The 16,249-nt window shown below is 38.9% G+C and overlaps 1 protein-coding gene across 5 annotated transcripts in view; it reads right to left on the bottom strand.

Annotated features, from left to right (window-relative positions):
- slc4a11 (solute carrier family 4 member 11) overlaps positions 1-16,249 on the bottom strand; it is a 143,818-nt gene that overhangs the window by 51,636 nt on the left and 75,933 nt on the right. For 4 of the 5 annotated variants that reach the window (XM_008398802.2, XM_008398798.2, XM_008398799.2 and 1 more), the window contains one exon: positions 5,125-5,157. The exons of the other annotated variant lie outside the window; for it this stretch is intronic. In XM_008398802.2, coding sequence (XP_008397024.1) covers positions 5,125-5,157 — 33 coding nt within the window. The remainder of the gene's footprint in view (positions 1-5,124; positions 5,158-16,249) is intronic. 5 annotated transcript variants of the gene reach the window in all.

Here is a 16,249-nt window from a genome sequence, read left to right as displayed (position 1 = left end):
CATTTTAATAAGCTGACATATTTGTGCTGCAAAATGATTAAATGGGGAGCGCTGCTGAAGGCAGCACGTTGCTGCCGGATAACAGGAATCTCCAGGATGACTTCACATACGCTAAAAAATGATGAATTGCTGGGTTTTGAGGGATATTCTTTCGCGGGGACTGAATATACCGAGAACATTTGGCTTTTTCTTTTCTGTCTTGTGGCATCCTCTTTAGCTAATCAGCAATAGGAAAATGACAGGCTGGAAATGTTTTGTATCATAAGCAGCGGGGATGATCATTTCCATATCATTCTGATTTTCCCTGCCAGTGATTTCTTTCTTTCTGCGTGTCTTTGTCTTTCTCTCCATCACTCTTCTTTTCTCTCCCTCTGCCATGCCATCTCATCAATAAAGTATCCTCCATTCATGCCAGAAAATGATGGGCGTCACCATGACAACAGTATCACTGTGCTCAAGGAGCAAGAGCGCAGAGGATAATAAAGAGGTGTGTGTGTGCGCGCATGTGTGCGTGTAGCCAAAAATTAAGAAAGTAGAGTATAAAAGAGACGAGAAGGACAAGAGAAAAGAAGCGGTTGCATGGCGTGAAAGAGAGAGAGAGGAAATAGAGAAATAAATAGAAAAGGAAACAAGCAGGAAAGGAGAACAAGAGGTAGTGCACATGGGGAGAGGAAAAAATGGAAGCAGGGCCGATATGAGTAAAAGCATACAAAGAGGGGGGGAAGCATGAAAGTCAAAAAGAGAAAAAAAAAAAAACCAAAACAAAAAAACCCTCCCCACCAAAAAACAGACAAGATGAATAGCAAAAAAGGAAAAGGAAAGAGGGCAGAGAAATATAGGAGATGGACAGGGATTCAATTCAATTAATAGCAGTAAGCCTGACAGCCAAGTAGTAATCAAAAACCATCCAATTTCCCATTGACGTCAGGGACGAGATGAGGGGAGAGCGGGAAATGGAGACGGACAAAACGGCAGAGGAAGAAAAGATTAAAAGGAAAAGAGAAGGGGGATTAAGGATAAAAAAGAAAGTAGCAGAGGTTACAGGAGAGTGGAGGGAAATCACAGAGTGAGAGCAGCAAATGTGCTCACCAAGGTCACATGGTTCTCTAAGCCAACAAACTATCAGGCTAACGTCACACAAACAGAGAAGCTAACAGCTAATAATACAGTTAGCAGTGATAAACATGTCACTCGACATTTTTGCTATAATTGCTTTATATAATTCTCATGTCTACGTGTTGTACACACAAGTGACACAATCAGTTCACAACATGAACAAAGTACATCTACAAGGTTTACTCTCAACTCATAAAAAAAGAGAAACTATTTTTCAAGCTAGCATATTTTTAAATTCAAGCTAGCAGCACTTCCTGACTTACTAAAATACTTCTAATGCCTTTATCTGTGCGACTGTTGAGATTTATTTTAATGTAACACTAGTTTTAATAAAAAAAGAAATGACACTGAATAAATGTGAGGCTCTGACCAAGGGTTTTCACGCCTAGAGTTGGTTTCCTTTGGTTCGAATCAGCTGAAGAGTTTAACTTGGAACTTTTTTTCTCTGTGGTTTGGTTTCTTTTCAAAGAGAGTAAACTCCAAGCAATTAAAAACCTAAACAAACTAGGCCAGAACGTTTAGTTAGTTTATTAGTCAGATGGGTCCAGGGCATGCAGAAGAATCAAATGTTCCAACATCTGTTACATACAACAGCTAAAGYGCAGCAGACCTCTTGTGCAACAGTTAAGGATCTGTGTTTGTGATTCAACTATAGGAATGTTACAAAAAAATAAAAAATAAATAAAAAAATTGCATCTCCTGGAGAAAACCACTACTGACCAAAAACCCACTCCATTTTTTTACCCCCAAAAATCCTCTCAATGTCTATGATTTCTAACTCCTCCGCAAATAACGAAACAAATCTAGAACATTTTGGACAGTGTGCACCACATTAGATTTTTCGTAAAATTAACACATTTCAGAAAAACACACATTGCACCGACAATCACATGCGGTAGAGATACTGTGATGGGGCTGGTTAGAGGTTTTCAGACAGACAAGTCTTAAGCACAAGACGACACAAACCTGAGATGAAATGGGATTACACTGAGGTAGTTTTTCATGCTCAACAATTCCATCACAGTGATGCAAAAAGACTCAATAGAAGAGTACATTTTGTATTTTCTCAAGTAGTCTTTGATATTTAGAAATTTTGAATCGGAAATATCAAAGTGCGGAAAAAGTCACAGTCTGTTAGGAAACTGCACATAATGTGTATTTTACCACTACATATTTCATTAAAAGTGGAAAAAACCAACTTGATGTTTTCATGTAATATCTCATGTTACACCTGTGGCTTTTAGACGAGTGCAACAAAATTTGTAAGTTAGAGTGTTCGGCTTATGTCCAGGTATGGTTAGTAGTCTGGAAATTATGGTACTTATGCTCCATATGGCTGATTTAAAAAAAAAAATCTAATTTAAAAGTAGGATTTGGCTAAAACTATCTCGAGGGTGTATGGATTGACTGCTGGTGTGATCGTGTAGGTGACTAATTGAGATTTCTTCAAATTTTGTCATTGAAGTGAAGATTTCCGCATGGTTTCGTCAGTATTTGCCATACAAACACTGCTGTTTCTACACACACACGCACACACGCACACACGCACACGCACGCACAAAAGATCACATATGCTTACACACAGCATATCAAACGTGACAAACTTCAATGGAAAATAATGAATAAATGTGAAGGAGGCAAGAATGGATGGCTGGATAGCCCACTTTGATCTCTGGGTTCTTGGTGGAATCATTTATTGTGTTATCCATGCAGTTTGGTTGTAGGGTAAAAAAAACCCAGATTGCCGTTCCCCCCCAAATCCCGTAAGGTAGTAAATAATTTGTGACTGACAGCGACAAATAAGAGCGAGATGAATTTATGAACACGCTAAACCAGGCCAATAATTCAAATGTTAATATTTCGTTTGGTCTGTGTGCCAGTTGAACATCAAAGAAAAGGAGAATGTCTACAGAGATGAGCTGCTACAAAAGAACACTGAGGTTATCAGTGTTTCTTTAAATGTATATAAAAAAAAAAAAGGAAAAGAAAATCCCCCTGGCCCTCCCATATAAAAACCTTTTCTATTATGCCCTGAGGTGTTCTTAATAAAGATCATGTGCTGCAAAAAAAGGGAAAGATCGACTGTGGTCTCGACCATTGTTCGACCTGTCAGTAAACACATGCGCACACTCATGAACACACACCACAGAGGAGGGAAAGAAAAAAAATGATTGGCTCCTTGTGAGTGTGGGGAGCTTTGAAGACGGTGATTAAACTAGGGGAGTGTTCCCTACTGAAGAAGCAGGTGAAACGTTTACAGTAATAATCCATCATAGCCAATCACCTTGCAGAGCACAAAGGCTATGATGTCAAATGGTGATGAGAGGGGCCACTGGGACTGGGTCAGAGGTCACACTTCATTGTCCCTGAGAGGCTTTGATGAAATTTAAATCATGCTTTATAAAACTCTGTTTCGTCATGTTACAACCACAAACATCAATCTGTTTTCATTAGAAGCTGAGACGACAGACCGATGCAATTTGTCTGTATTTGTGAAGTGGCAAGAGAAGGATATCGGGTTTGCAAAATAAATTAAAACTAGTTGTTTCTACTTTTTTAGGTAACAATATGACTGAGTGCATGTCACAGCGTCTCAAAAAACATTTGGAATGCCCTTCTTTGGGACAGTAGTCACATAAACAAGTGTGATTTGAACAACTAAACCACTCACAGTAACTGCATTTAATCCCATTTTTTTATTTGATGATATGTAATGATAATCTCATTGAATAAACAGTGGAGAAAACTAACAGTCCCCACAGCAGGGACAGTTTGGAGAGTTTTTAAACATCACCCATTGGAATTTATCACAGCGATAATTCAATAAGAAATGTATCATGATAAGTGATGAATGATGCGATAAATGCCCAACCCTACAGTCATCTCAGAAAGAGAATTTCGTATGTTATGTAGAATCATCACACAGAGCAGCATATTCCAAGCCTTTCTGTCTTGTAATTTTGATGTGAAAACCAAAAATTCAGCATCTCAGAAAACGAGAATGTTATGAAAAAGGTGTTAAATGGAAACTCTTTGCATCATCAGTTAATTAACTTAAAACACCTGCAAAGGTTTCCTGACCCTGTAAAGAGTCACTTGTCACAAAGTAGGGAAACCAGAAGGTCATTGCTTTAGAAGCTGGTTGTTCACAGAGTTCTGTATCCAACCATGTTCACAGAAAATTCAGTGGAAGGACAAATTGTGGCAGTAAAGCATGGAACAGCAACAGGGAGAATGACTTGGTACTTGCAATTTGACAAAATGCAATGTCATTTCTTGTTTCATAATTGGTGACTGTTGTATTTTAGTGCCTCATTGCTGAAATGTGCCCTGAAAATAAATCTGACTTTGACTGTAAAACGTGTCAGAGTGATCTAATGTGATTTCAGACTTTCTGAGACACTGAATTGTGGCTTTTCTTTACCTGTAAGCCATAATCATTAAAAATGTAAAAATAAAGTCATGAAATATTTTATTCTGTGTAATGAATTCCTATAAAATGACTGTTTCACTTTGAGGTAACTGGCAAAAATATGTAAATATATATGTGTACACCAAACAAGCCGTATTTCTTTCAGCAATGTTTTTTAAAAACCATGTATCCTGTTCCTTCCACTTCATAATTATGTGCTGGTTTGTAATGACTGCAGTTGTAACGTGATCAAAATTTAAAGCGTTTAATGAGTAGGAACCTGAGGGCTAAACAAGTAGCTGTCTCTTTCTTTTTTTTCCTTTTTCTTGTTGCACAAGAAAAGAACCAAAGTAACAGACTCTGCTGGATGGACCTGCGGCAGATTTAAGGGGCAGGTGAAGAGCCATATCTGTGACACTGAAATTTCCCTGGTGTCTGTAATCATTTGATGACTAGATAGATCAACCCAGTCCTGAGTGTGGAAGGAAAAAAAACCCACAAATGGCATACTGATGGTGATTGGTAGAGAAGTGAACGACTGATTGCAGCCTCACAGGGGCTGATGCTGACATTTTCATCCAATTAACACAGCTTACCGTCATCAAAGAAAACGAAACTTTGAGACTTCTCTGCATGTGCAGCAGGTGGGAGAAAAAAAACCAAGAGAAAAAAACAGTCAGTACAGTCACCAGTAAGCAGTTTCTTAGGTTTTATACATAAAAAAAAAAAAACAGACACACACATCGTTGAATCAATCCGGTCGCACACACACACATTTTCTGGTTAACAGACACGCACATAAATATCTCTGCTGAACAGAAGCTTCATTTCCTGCCCCCCTTTACCTCATGCATATTAAATATCCTTTTCTAAAGAAGATCCCTCAATGTCATATCGTTGTTGGCGGGACTGAGATCTCATCTTTATTACTATCTAAAGGCTATTACCAAAAATTGGATTTTATCACTGATAGCAGTTCTGCATTTGCTTGGTTCAAAGAAACCCCAAAGATGTCAAAGAAGAGATCAGGATGAAGAAGAAAATGACCAGCGTTTGAGCTGGTGCAGAGCTGGAATGAATGGTTTCAATTCAATGTTCTGATAACACCAGCAGAGGAAAAAAAAAAAAAATCTCACATCGCTGGACATAAGTTAGTGTTATTAATGTCTGACGGCAAGGAACTGCTGGTATTCAGAAAACATTTATTTCAATATGCAAACTAAAATTCATTTTTCTTTTGTCAATTTTTAAAAACAAATATGAGAAATAAAACAAGAAAATGCTGAAAGGTACTTTTAAAAGGTCCAACCATTCATTTGATTTGTATTATAACTCCCGTTGCAAAGCATCATTTGGAAAAGATAGACAAATACAAAAAGAATGAAAAACACAGGACAAGTTAAGTTTCTTAAAAAAATACGCGTGGGTCACTACAATAATATCACCTCGAGTTAAATTAAAGAATCTCAGACAAATTACAATTAATTTTAATCAAAGGAAAACAGAAAAAAAAACATTCTTACTGCTGCAAAAACAAACGTGCTGATATTGACAATAACTGTATCATAATCAATTATTGTTACTTTGATGTAAATACTAAGACAAAACTGAACCGTCAGAACTGATCTGTAATTTCTATCATATAATATTGCAGGGATATTTTCAAGCAGTTAAACTGAGGTGAAGTAACCATCATTCAGTCAGCTGACTGGCAGTGAGCAGCAACAGTGGGGGAGGGGCAACAACAGCATCCTTGTTTTGTGGTCAGTTCTGATTTTGATGCATCATACTTGGGTCTATTCAGTTAACTTTGAAAGCCTCTGGTTCAATCCTGACTATCATTTGAGACTTGTTGCCGTATCTGTTGGGTTCTGCAGGGGAGTGTTTTCTCTACATTTTCAGGGTGGCAAGCTGATGGGAACCAGCTGGTGCTCATCATCTCCAATCAGCAAGGGCATTAAATAAGAGCGGCTTCCCGGAAGAAGATGCCAGATGGTTCTGCTTCTACAGTGAACCAGCTCTGACCTCTCTCTGAGAGTCAGATCCACCTGGACTACCTGACCCTTGCTATTCTGCTAGGCCTAGCCTCTGGATTCCTCCACAACCACTGCCTGTCCACCCTCAGTTACCTGCTGGAACTCCTCCACCTGGAAACCCCTCACTGCCCCAACTGCTGTACCCTCCTCTGCTGATCTGAACCATCAAACCGTAAGCCTTCATCAGGTTACACCATCATTCCTGTCATTATTCCTCTATCTAACCGCTCACCCATTTCTCAGTTCTTCCTCTGGCCCGGTTCCTCCTTGCTGCCGCTGGTCTACACCTCTCCATCCTCCCCCCATTATTGTTCGATAAATCTGTTAAACGGAGTTTGGTGTCCGTAGTTGTTGCTTGCCTTAGAGTCCTGGTACCTCTCATTATGACAGTATCAGCTCATCCCGAACAGGAAATTATAGTTCATTGCTTCTGTTTCATCAAACAAAGCCCGGTTGCAAGTTGTTCAGAAGGTTGCTACCAGGCTTCTGAAATCAACATCCAGCCTCACATGTGCCTCCACTTCTGCAGCAGCTACATCTGGTTTGTTCCCGAGCGCATTTCAAAATTCCTGTTCCGACTTGGATAGATTTTCCTGTCCAGGCAGCGGGTTATATCAGAGGACTCCAGAGCATCCAGTAGTCCTCTGATACATCAGACTGGTGGAGGAAAGCCTCTGAGGTCATGTGATAAGGAGCTGCTGATAGTTCACCACACTAAGCTGGAAACAAAAGGAGACGGAGCTTTGCTTTAAGTGACTAAGACGACTCTGAAACTCTCCTCCTTGCTCCAAGTGAAAGGGCTTAAGGCTGCAGTATGTAACTTTTATATAAAAAATCTTTTTTACATATTTAATAAAACTGTCACTATGTTGTAATATGAGACAGATAAACTGTGAAAAGTCTCCTCCAAATCCTCCCGTTGCTGCCATTACAGTCTGAAGAAATGTACCAAAAACAACCAATCAGAGGCTGGAGGAGGAGCTTAGTGCTGTCAATCAACCTGTGAATGTGCTAAAGGTGGAGAAACAAGCTACCATTACATCAAAACTTGTTCATCTGCCATTATCGGTGGCGATGCAAACTTGCCTTAATATTCACGAAGCTGTATTGTAGCATAGACCAGTGTTTTTCAACCACTGTTCCGCGGCACACTAGTGTGCCGTGAGTGATCGTCAGGTGTGCCGTGGAAATTATTCAATTTCACTACGGTACCGTATTTTCCGGACTATAAGCTGCTACTTTTTTCCTAAACTTTGAACCATGCGGATTGTAGCCCGCTGTGGCTTTTCTGTGGATTTTTCTTCAACCACCAGGGGGCTCTCTAGCAGGAAGTGAATCATTAGAAGTCAAAATAGTAAATCAAAGAAGAACGGCTAATTTTCATTTAGAACAAGCACATGCTAGCAGCAGGCACGAYGGAGAAATGTTTTCAAACTCATATCATGCAGCTTTTAAGTTGAGGGCTGTCRATCTGGCACTACAGGAGGGAAATAGAGCCGCTGCATTTAAGCTCGGTGTGAACGAAACCATGGTTCGGCTTTGGTGACGGAGTGCTGCGTCCAGCAGATTTATTAGAACGCCGCCCTCTGCTGGGTCCTAATGGAAAACCGAGAGCAGCTTCCAGTTTTTATTTTATTTTATTTAATTGAAGTTGCTAGTATGGTGCGCTCTATAGCCCGAAAAATACGGTAAGTGGTTTTAAAAGATTTTTTGAAACTGAATTGTCTGCAAATAATGCCATCTTCGAGTATCTGCTCTAGCAGTGACTAGCGGCGTAATCATGTAACGTTCTTACCACTAGATGGCAGYAGGTACAGAGCATTTTACATTAAAACGAGAATTAGTGATGTATGAATGTTACAGGTAGCGGTGAGAGCATTGAATCTAGAAAGACTGACGACAGTGATGGAAAAGACAGTGAAGCTCAGCAGTAGCTGGAAAGAGCATGAGTCCATTTCCCACAACATATCTGTGTGAAATTGAGCTTCTCTAGTCTGGTTACTATAAAAACTAAAACCAGAGAGACAGAGATGTTGAGGAAGAGCTTTGTCTTTCTTCAATTTCTGCCAGGAAATCAGATCTGTTTTCATCCAAACATGTACAGGTTTCATACTAGGTGGGTAAAATATACAGATATTGACGTTTTGTACATGCAACTCTTCATATTGTAACAGTGAATATGAAGTGAAATGTTTCCCAAATATTATTGCTTCTTTCAGAATAATAATTATTTTCTGTATTCTGGCTATAAGATGCTTGTGGATTAGTTTGTAAAACACTTTGAAGTTACAACTTCTTTAAATTTAACACCACAGTGTTGTGGCTGTACAGGTGTATTTTTAAAGTGGATGTGTTAAGTGCAATTTGAAATAAGAAATGTAAAATGTGATAAAAATGCATTTTTGTGTTTGATTCCTATTCAAGAGACTTTGATAAGAATGGCTATATATAGGCGGCTACAGAGTATCTTTATTTCCATTTTTAGTTGGTGGCGTGCCTCGGGATTTTTTCAATTAAATCAGTGTACCTTGACTCAAAAATGGTTGAAAAACACTGGCATAGACCAATAGGGTGTGCATGATGGACAGCGCTAAGACCCGCCTCCTGTCTCTGATTGGTTGTTTTTTGATAGCACAGAAAAGGCAAAGCAGCTTTCAACAGATTAACTGTCTTACACCATGCTGTCAGGACATGGTGTGTTTCAACAAATATCTAAAAAATATATATATATTTTTTTATAAAAGTCACATCCTGTAGCTTCAAATATGTAGGGATGTTGGAAGAGAAAATCTGATCAGTTTTAAACAAAACGTTTTGAAAACTTCGATATCAATAATTGGCCTGAGGTGAGAACCCATAAACTCCCCCTGCTGCTTTTTTCCCCCCCATTTCTTCATAAAAGCTCCACTTATGAAACCTCATTTCAACTTTTATGGTCTCTTTTTGATTTGGCACAACAGACCTGAGGAGCTGCATGTCACTGTGGCAGATGGTAAAGCTGTGCTGACACCGAGACGCAATGCATATGTTCACTCTGTGTGCAGCCAGCTCTAATGCAATTATGTTATCTTCTGTTTATGTAGAGAACTGTTCTAAATCCTTGCACAGTAAACTATGCGGAACACCAAGAGTTCAAGTTTTTTTTTCTGTAAACGTAGATTTATCATTTCTCTACACAGATATACAATCTGTGCCCACAGATGGGCCGTCAGATTTGCATGTTCTGATCACCGCACCAACAACTTGTGTGTAGAGCAGTTTATCCAAATATAAACAAATCGTCTCCCCAGAGAAACGCGAGTGCAAAACTTCTGCAATGCAGCAGACAGGTGAGAATTACCTGGGTCCAATCAGCCGTTGTTTTAGTTTATCCTCAGCTCAGTCTGCTGGAACTGCTGATGGATTCTGTTTTATTGAATAAATTGAAAAATCTGACAAAAAAACTCCATAAAAATATGCTGTGTAACTGTGTAAGAAAATAACAAATTGAAGAGTTCCTACCTATTTTCATGTCAAACTTACTCCCTTTTCTAGACTGACATTTTCAAGAATCCCCAATACTGTTTAGTTCATTTTTAAAAAACTATAAATCTAAAACTTTAATATGAATACAAGGTATGCATTTTACAGCAAAACTGAAAGGATTTCTATGTTCTCAAAACCTTGAATGGGTGAGCCAACCTTGTTAAGATATTACAACTGGATTATTGTCGGTGTTAGTCAGGTCAGCCTCTGTAGCCCATCCAGAATGCTGCAGTTTATTTTCTGACATGAACCAAAAGGCTTGAACATATTTCCCCAGTAGCCTACTTGCTTCTCCTCACTGACTTGCTGTTCATTTTGAAATTGATTTGAAATCTTTATTGTTGACTGTTGATTATAAGGTACTGAACAAACGGCCTCCTGAGAGTCTGCCTGGCTTCCTGCAGCCCTCCAGATCCCTCAGATCTAATGATCACAAGGTTCAGGCTTGTTCACCGAGCTGATCGAGCAGTTGTGGCTGAGGCCCCTATACTTTAGAATAAACTCACTCCACACATCGCACAAACTCCAGCTGTTGATAACTTTAAATCTCATTTGAAAACACCTCTGGACTCAGTTTTTTAGTACAGCATGAGAGATATGGGGAGCATTGGGAGGTGCGTCTTTATGTTCTCCTTTTGCACTTCCATACAACACTTTGGTCAACTTTGCAGTTGTGCTATATGAACGAGCTAGGACTGGAACAGTGGCCAAAAACAGAAATGAAGAAAGGATTCTGGAAATAACTATACACTTGGTTGTACTGGATCCCTTTCCTGCACACACACGAAACGAAATGGCCTCCCATTCCTATTACAGAGGGTTTGATATGGAATTGATTCTTCCTTTTTCAGCTAGAACATCTTTACTTCTCATGGGAAGGCTGTGTAAAAGTGTATTTAAAGGAAGATGGGATCTTTTCTGGAGAAGTCAGACAGTGATGTTGGACAATGTGCCCTGGATCAGAATCTCTGCTCCAATTCATCTCAGAAGTGGTCAACCAGGTTTAGTTCAAGACTCTGCAGACCAGTCAAGTTCCTCTACACCAAACTGGCACAAAGCCAGAGCAAAGTGGTCCATTCCCATTCCCACCAAATAAAACAAAATACCATAATCCTCCTTGCAGCAAACTTTATACTTGGCAGAAATGAGGCTTGAAAAGTACTGTTCTCTTGGCATTTACCAACTTCAGTCTGAAGGACTCTCCATGGTTGAGCCAAACTGCGGAAATCAGTTCTCATTGTCGCAGTTAAGTGACAAAAATCAGCCTCATGTCATCCGCCTCTTCTTGTCAACACCCTCCTGTCGAACCTTTTGCAATGGTCAGACATTTTTCGGATCACACAAGTCTTGTGATCAACAAACGGTGACAAGACAAAGAAGAAGACAGGAAGTGGTAGGGGGATGATGGCGCGGCATGTTTTTTAGCGTCTTCTCGCGTGAACAAACTTGTTCACATGGGATTTTAAATGCGTTTCTTATGTTAGGTAATTGTAAAATTGTGTTTTTTCGACATTGACTGAATTAATAAAGTTTTGCGCACATTTGACATGGAGACGCAGCTTCTGACCCAAGCTGGAATTCACTGAGCTCCTGAGTGTGACTCATTCTTTCACAGATGTTTATGGCAAATGTCAGTCGGCCGACTTTAGCTAACACACCTCCAGCCATTGAAGCTGACGAGGTCATATTAGTGAAATAATTTTTAAATGATTTCTAAAACATTTGAACCGCCACCTCCTGTGCTTTGTTCTGTTCACTTTTCCATGCAGCATAAACCAAAACAGTCCAGAAACGTGGAGCTCTTGCCATTTCCTTCCTGCAAGTAGTCTGGGATTTTTGGCGACCCGATGGGTACAAAATCCCACAGTAAACTTTAAAAGTCACTGAGCTTGAGCGCTCACATGCCTGACGGAGCTTTAGTCATAGTCTGAATGCACAGATCGACAAAAGGAATTTTTCAGAGGACAAAACAAAAGCTTACGGATACAAAGTAGATTGCAGATGTTTACACAAGTTTAGAAAGCTATGGTCTCCAATGTAAATCCATGCAGCTGTCAACACAGGAAAAAAAAAACCTTCTACCAAATGATTCGTTTTTACCTTTTCTTTGGAATCCAGCTTTTATTTTACTTGCTCAAATGCTCACAGTGCACCTTTACCCTCCAGTGTGAAACCTTCCTGTTGACTCACTAATTTATGCACAGAATATTTATAGCAGGGATGGAGGATGATGGGTTAGATCTGTCAAATCTGAGGATTTAAATCTGCTGTTTAGCTGTGTTTTTTTCTGTTCACACCTTCTCTTCTCAACACAGGTCTAACAAAGCCACGGTATAAGGTTACAATGTGATCCTCATTTGATCGCAGGAGTAATTAGGGACCAGAAATAGCTACAGAATTTTGTGGGTTAGTTTATAAATGTTGTGACAGGAGATTTATTAGTGTGTATGCAAAAGTATTCATGCTGATCACATTTTTCACCAATTACAACCACAAACATTGCTTTGTAAATTTTGGTGGTGGTGGAGATTTAGCTTTCCAGAACAGTGGCTACTTTAACGTGTTATTTTGGTTTATTTTTATACAATTTAGTTTAAGCCTTTTTTTTAAACCACATTTTTATTTTGTTCCAGGTGGAACTTTTACATTTGCGCGTTTCTGGTACACCCGTAAATCTGATTTACGCACAAGTGACAAATAACTGCGTGAGACATCAGTTTGGCCCATTGGTGGCTGATACGTCTATTTATTCAATAATTCATCAGTAAAAAGGGGTTTTGAAGTGAAAATGTTGCCTGTTATATCCACGTATAGTTTTCAAATAAAATGTTATTGATTACAGACCCTACCATTAACTTCACTAAAAGTTTTAATCGAGACCCACCACTACATTAAATACAGAGGAACACTTTAATGGTTCATTTCAAAGCATGTTGCTATGTTAGATGGGCCTAGTTAAAGTCCACAGCTTTAATTAAACCCTTGTCTTAGTAGAAATTAACAACTCAAGCAGTTTTACAAATCACATGATGGTTAAACTAAAAATAATAGTAATATATTTTGGCAACAGACTTGTTTTGAAAGAAGAAATTAGTTTTTTAAAATTTTACTACTAACAATTTTTTTTGTATCATAATTTGAAAAAGCAAAACCAAAAGAAGAAAAAACGGAAGATTATGTAAATACAGGTAAATTGAAGAGTCAGAAATAATATCTCCAGCATTTTCTGTTGAAATGATTGTACAGTAACCAGAACCAGAGCAATGTCACTGGTGCACCTAACAGAGAAAACTCCAGCTCCTTACAAAACCAAAGAGGAAGAGAGGAAAATGTAATTACACAATACACCATTAATCACAACAATACCTATTAGTCATTCAGCAGCCACTGTACCAGTACGTGCTCAGGCATATTTAGTCCCCAAATCATTCACTGCTTTAAATATTACATGTCAGAAGGTGATGCTAATTTCACTTAGAGGGTTTTCAAATGTCTAAAGTGAAAATCCTTATCCAAGCATTGCATCATTATAAGGATAGCTGGCATTATTCCTCAACACAATGCACACGCTCTTCCTTCCTTAATGCCGAATCCCAAGACAAAAGTGGAGCCAAAAACAGCATGCTGGCCTCCAAAACCAAACTCCTCTCTACATGTCGGAGCAGGACTAATTATCTCTCTGGGCTTTCATCTTTTTCATTTTATGTAATTCTCCCCTTTTTTCAGGGAACGCTATAATCTTCCCCTGTTCGCTTTATCTCACAGCTGTACAGTATTACAGCCGCAAATGAGCTGGCCCGCTCGCCAGCTGTAATACCCCACTGTGGCAGAGGGAGCCCAGATACGGCAGAAATTAATACCTCCAGAGATATGGCTTGTTGATAGCGTACTCGGGGTGTGATATAAACTTATTCCCACAGCAAGGGTCTTTGTTCCTCTCCAAGAATGTTCCCCCGACCCAAAAAAAAAAAAAAAGACGGCAACAGTCGGATTCAGGAATCTTTCCAGATATCTGGGAATTCAAACTGAAGGGAACAGACTCCAGAACAGGATATTAATGAGTGGGATCTTTATTAAATAATTAGTATGCTGAACTTAAAGATATCTGAAATCAGCAGACGTGTTGGAAGTTTTCAGTAACTGTGTCGTTTTGATGTCTTAACGGCATTTTAAAATGTAATTAAATGCATTTTGTAGCTTTTTCGCAGCTTAAATGTGATATTTTCTTGCTCCTTTTGCTAATGCATCCACCCAGCACGACAACTCACTCTGCAGCTGATTTAAACAGTGCATTATCATTTCCATTAGAGTGAAAATTTATGATGATCTCTTGTAAGGAGGTTTGACCAACACTAACTTATGAATTTTTGAAACACTTAAAAGTTTCAGATCATAAAATAATATTAATACAAATACAAAAAGCAGTTTAAATATAAAAAGGGGGGTAAATACTTTTTCGTAGCTGTGTATATACCTTTATTTGGGATAATGTTGAAAACAAGGTGCCACTCTGTTCCTCTTATTTTTTTCCCAATTGATTTAAGTTTGTAAAAAAATTAATATAGTATTTTATTATAAATGTTATTTTGGAAGACTTTAATCAATATTTGAGTAGGGATGTCAGTGGAACAGTTCAATACATTAATGAAATTCTCTAATTAAAAGTTTAGACAAATTATGACTTTTTTAATACAAACTGTTAACATAAAAACAGTTTTTTAGAATTACTTTAATCAAAGTATGAAGATGACTAAATATGCAATAGTTCACCGTTTTTATTTTCTTAAGTCATGAAACTTTCCATTCAGTGCATCCAGGGCAGAGGCCTTGAGGTTCTCTAAGCTCCAGGCACATAAAGCGGGTTTCTTTATGTAAACACTATGAATCACTTTAGGATTATTTAGTAGCTTTAATTATTCATTATGACTCATATTGACTTTGCTACGCTTTTGAAATGAAAATCTTTTTTTTGTTATGATTAGTAATGTCATGCCCAGAATGTTAACAGCATTGCATGTTTATGTTTTATGTGTGAGTGTAGTCTTGAGGTGTTATTGTTGAAATATTTCACGGACCTTTGAGAAATGTTCTGATGCCTGGTGTGGAACGTCTTCAATGTTACTGCTATTACAGGGGCAATATTATGTTTTCCAGGCATATGATACCATTTTATAGCACAATAAAAGTAACTATGTTAACTTAAGTCATTACAGAAATGCTGTATATATCAAATATGACTTATAAGAAATGTTACTTTGCAATTTAAAATTGAAATCGGGTCTCTGTCTCTTTAAGAAACTGCTACTCTTTCTGAAACTTCGCCTTCTGGAAGTCATCTCAACATGGCTCCTCCATTATCTCCTTAACATTTTTACCAGTGTTGCACTGAGAAGTAGCTCCTATAATGAGCTCAGCAGATGTGCAGTTCCATCACGTGTTTGCTAATTGCTGCTGGTTAGTCTGAAGGAGCTGAGTGGAGGAGGGCTGCTCTGTGGAAGCTCTGAAGCGTGGGAACTGTACTTAAGAGGAGGGGGAGCTTCATCCTCGAAGGCGGAACTAGATCTACCGAGGCATTTTGCACAGCTGAATGGTTGCCATAGAGATTAAAGGTTTCTCAAACATATGTGAAAGAATCAAAGCAAGCAGGTATGGTTTTGTTGAGGGAATATTATAACATGATGTAAAGCTCTAGAATGCTGATTTTACTTAATCCTGTCCCTTTAATGCTGTGATCAGGAATGTTTTTAATGTCCTCCTATAATACTTTCTAGAGTGGCGATAGCTCTAAGCATCCGACCAACAGATGTAGCAACCCCTTTTTCACTGACCCAAAAACAGGCTCCTTGTGGGGTATTCTGGGACAGAACAGGCCAGCAGCAGCTGGCAAACGTTTCCGCCACAGCCTCAGAAAGCCATTTGAAAAGCTACGTGAGTGATCGATGACAGAAGTCAATTATCACCTTGTGAATGTGTGGCGGCCTGCGGTGCAGGGCGAGCATCGCACACAAACCACCTCAGACTAACGAACACATCTGTGGACACCAGAGCAGCCAGACCGGAAAAACTCTGGTCAAAGAGCAGGTTGCAGACTAATGTTACCGCCTGATGCTCATCAAGTACAGAATCACTGGACTGTAGCCGAAATTCTATGGACAAAAAA

Source organism: Poecilia reticulata, linkage group LG22 (assembly GCF_000633615.1).
Source record: "Poecilia reticulata strain Guanapo linkage group LG22, Guppy_female_1.0+MT, whole genome shotgun sequence".
In the NCBI taxonomy this organism is placed as follows: Eukaryota; Metazoa; Chordata; class Actinopteri; order Cyprinodontiformes; family Poeciliidae; genus Poecilia; species Poecilia reticulata.
This window is presented reverse-complemented; position numbering and strand designations above follow the sequence as displayed.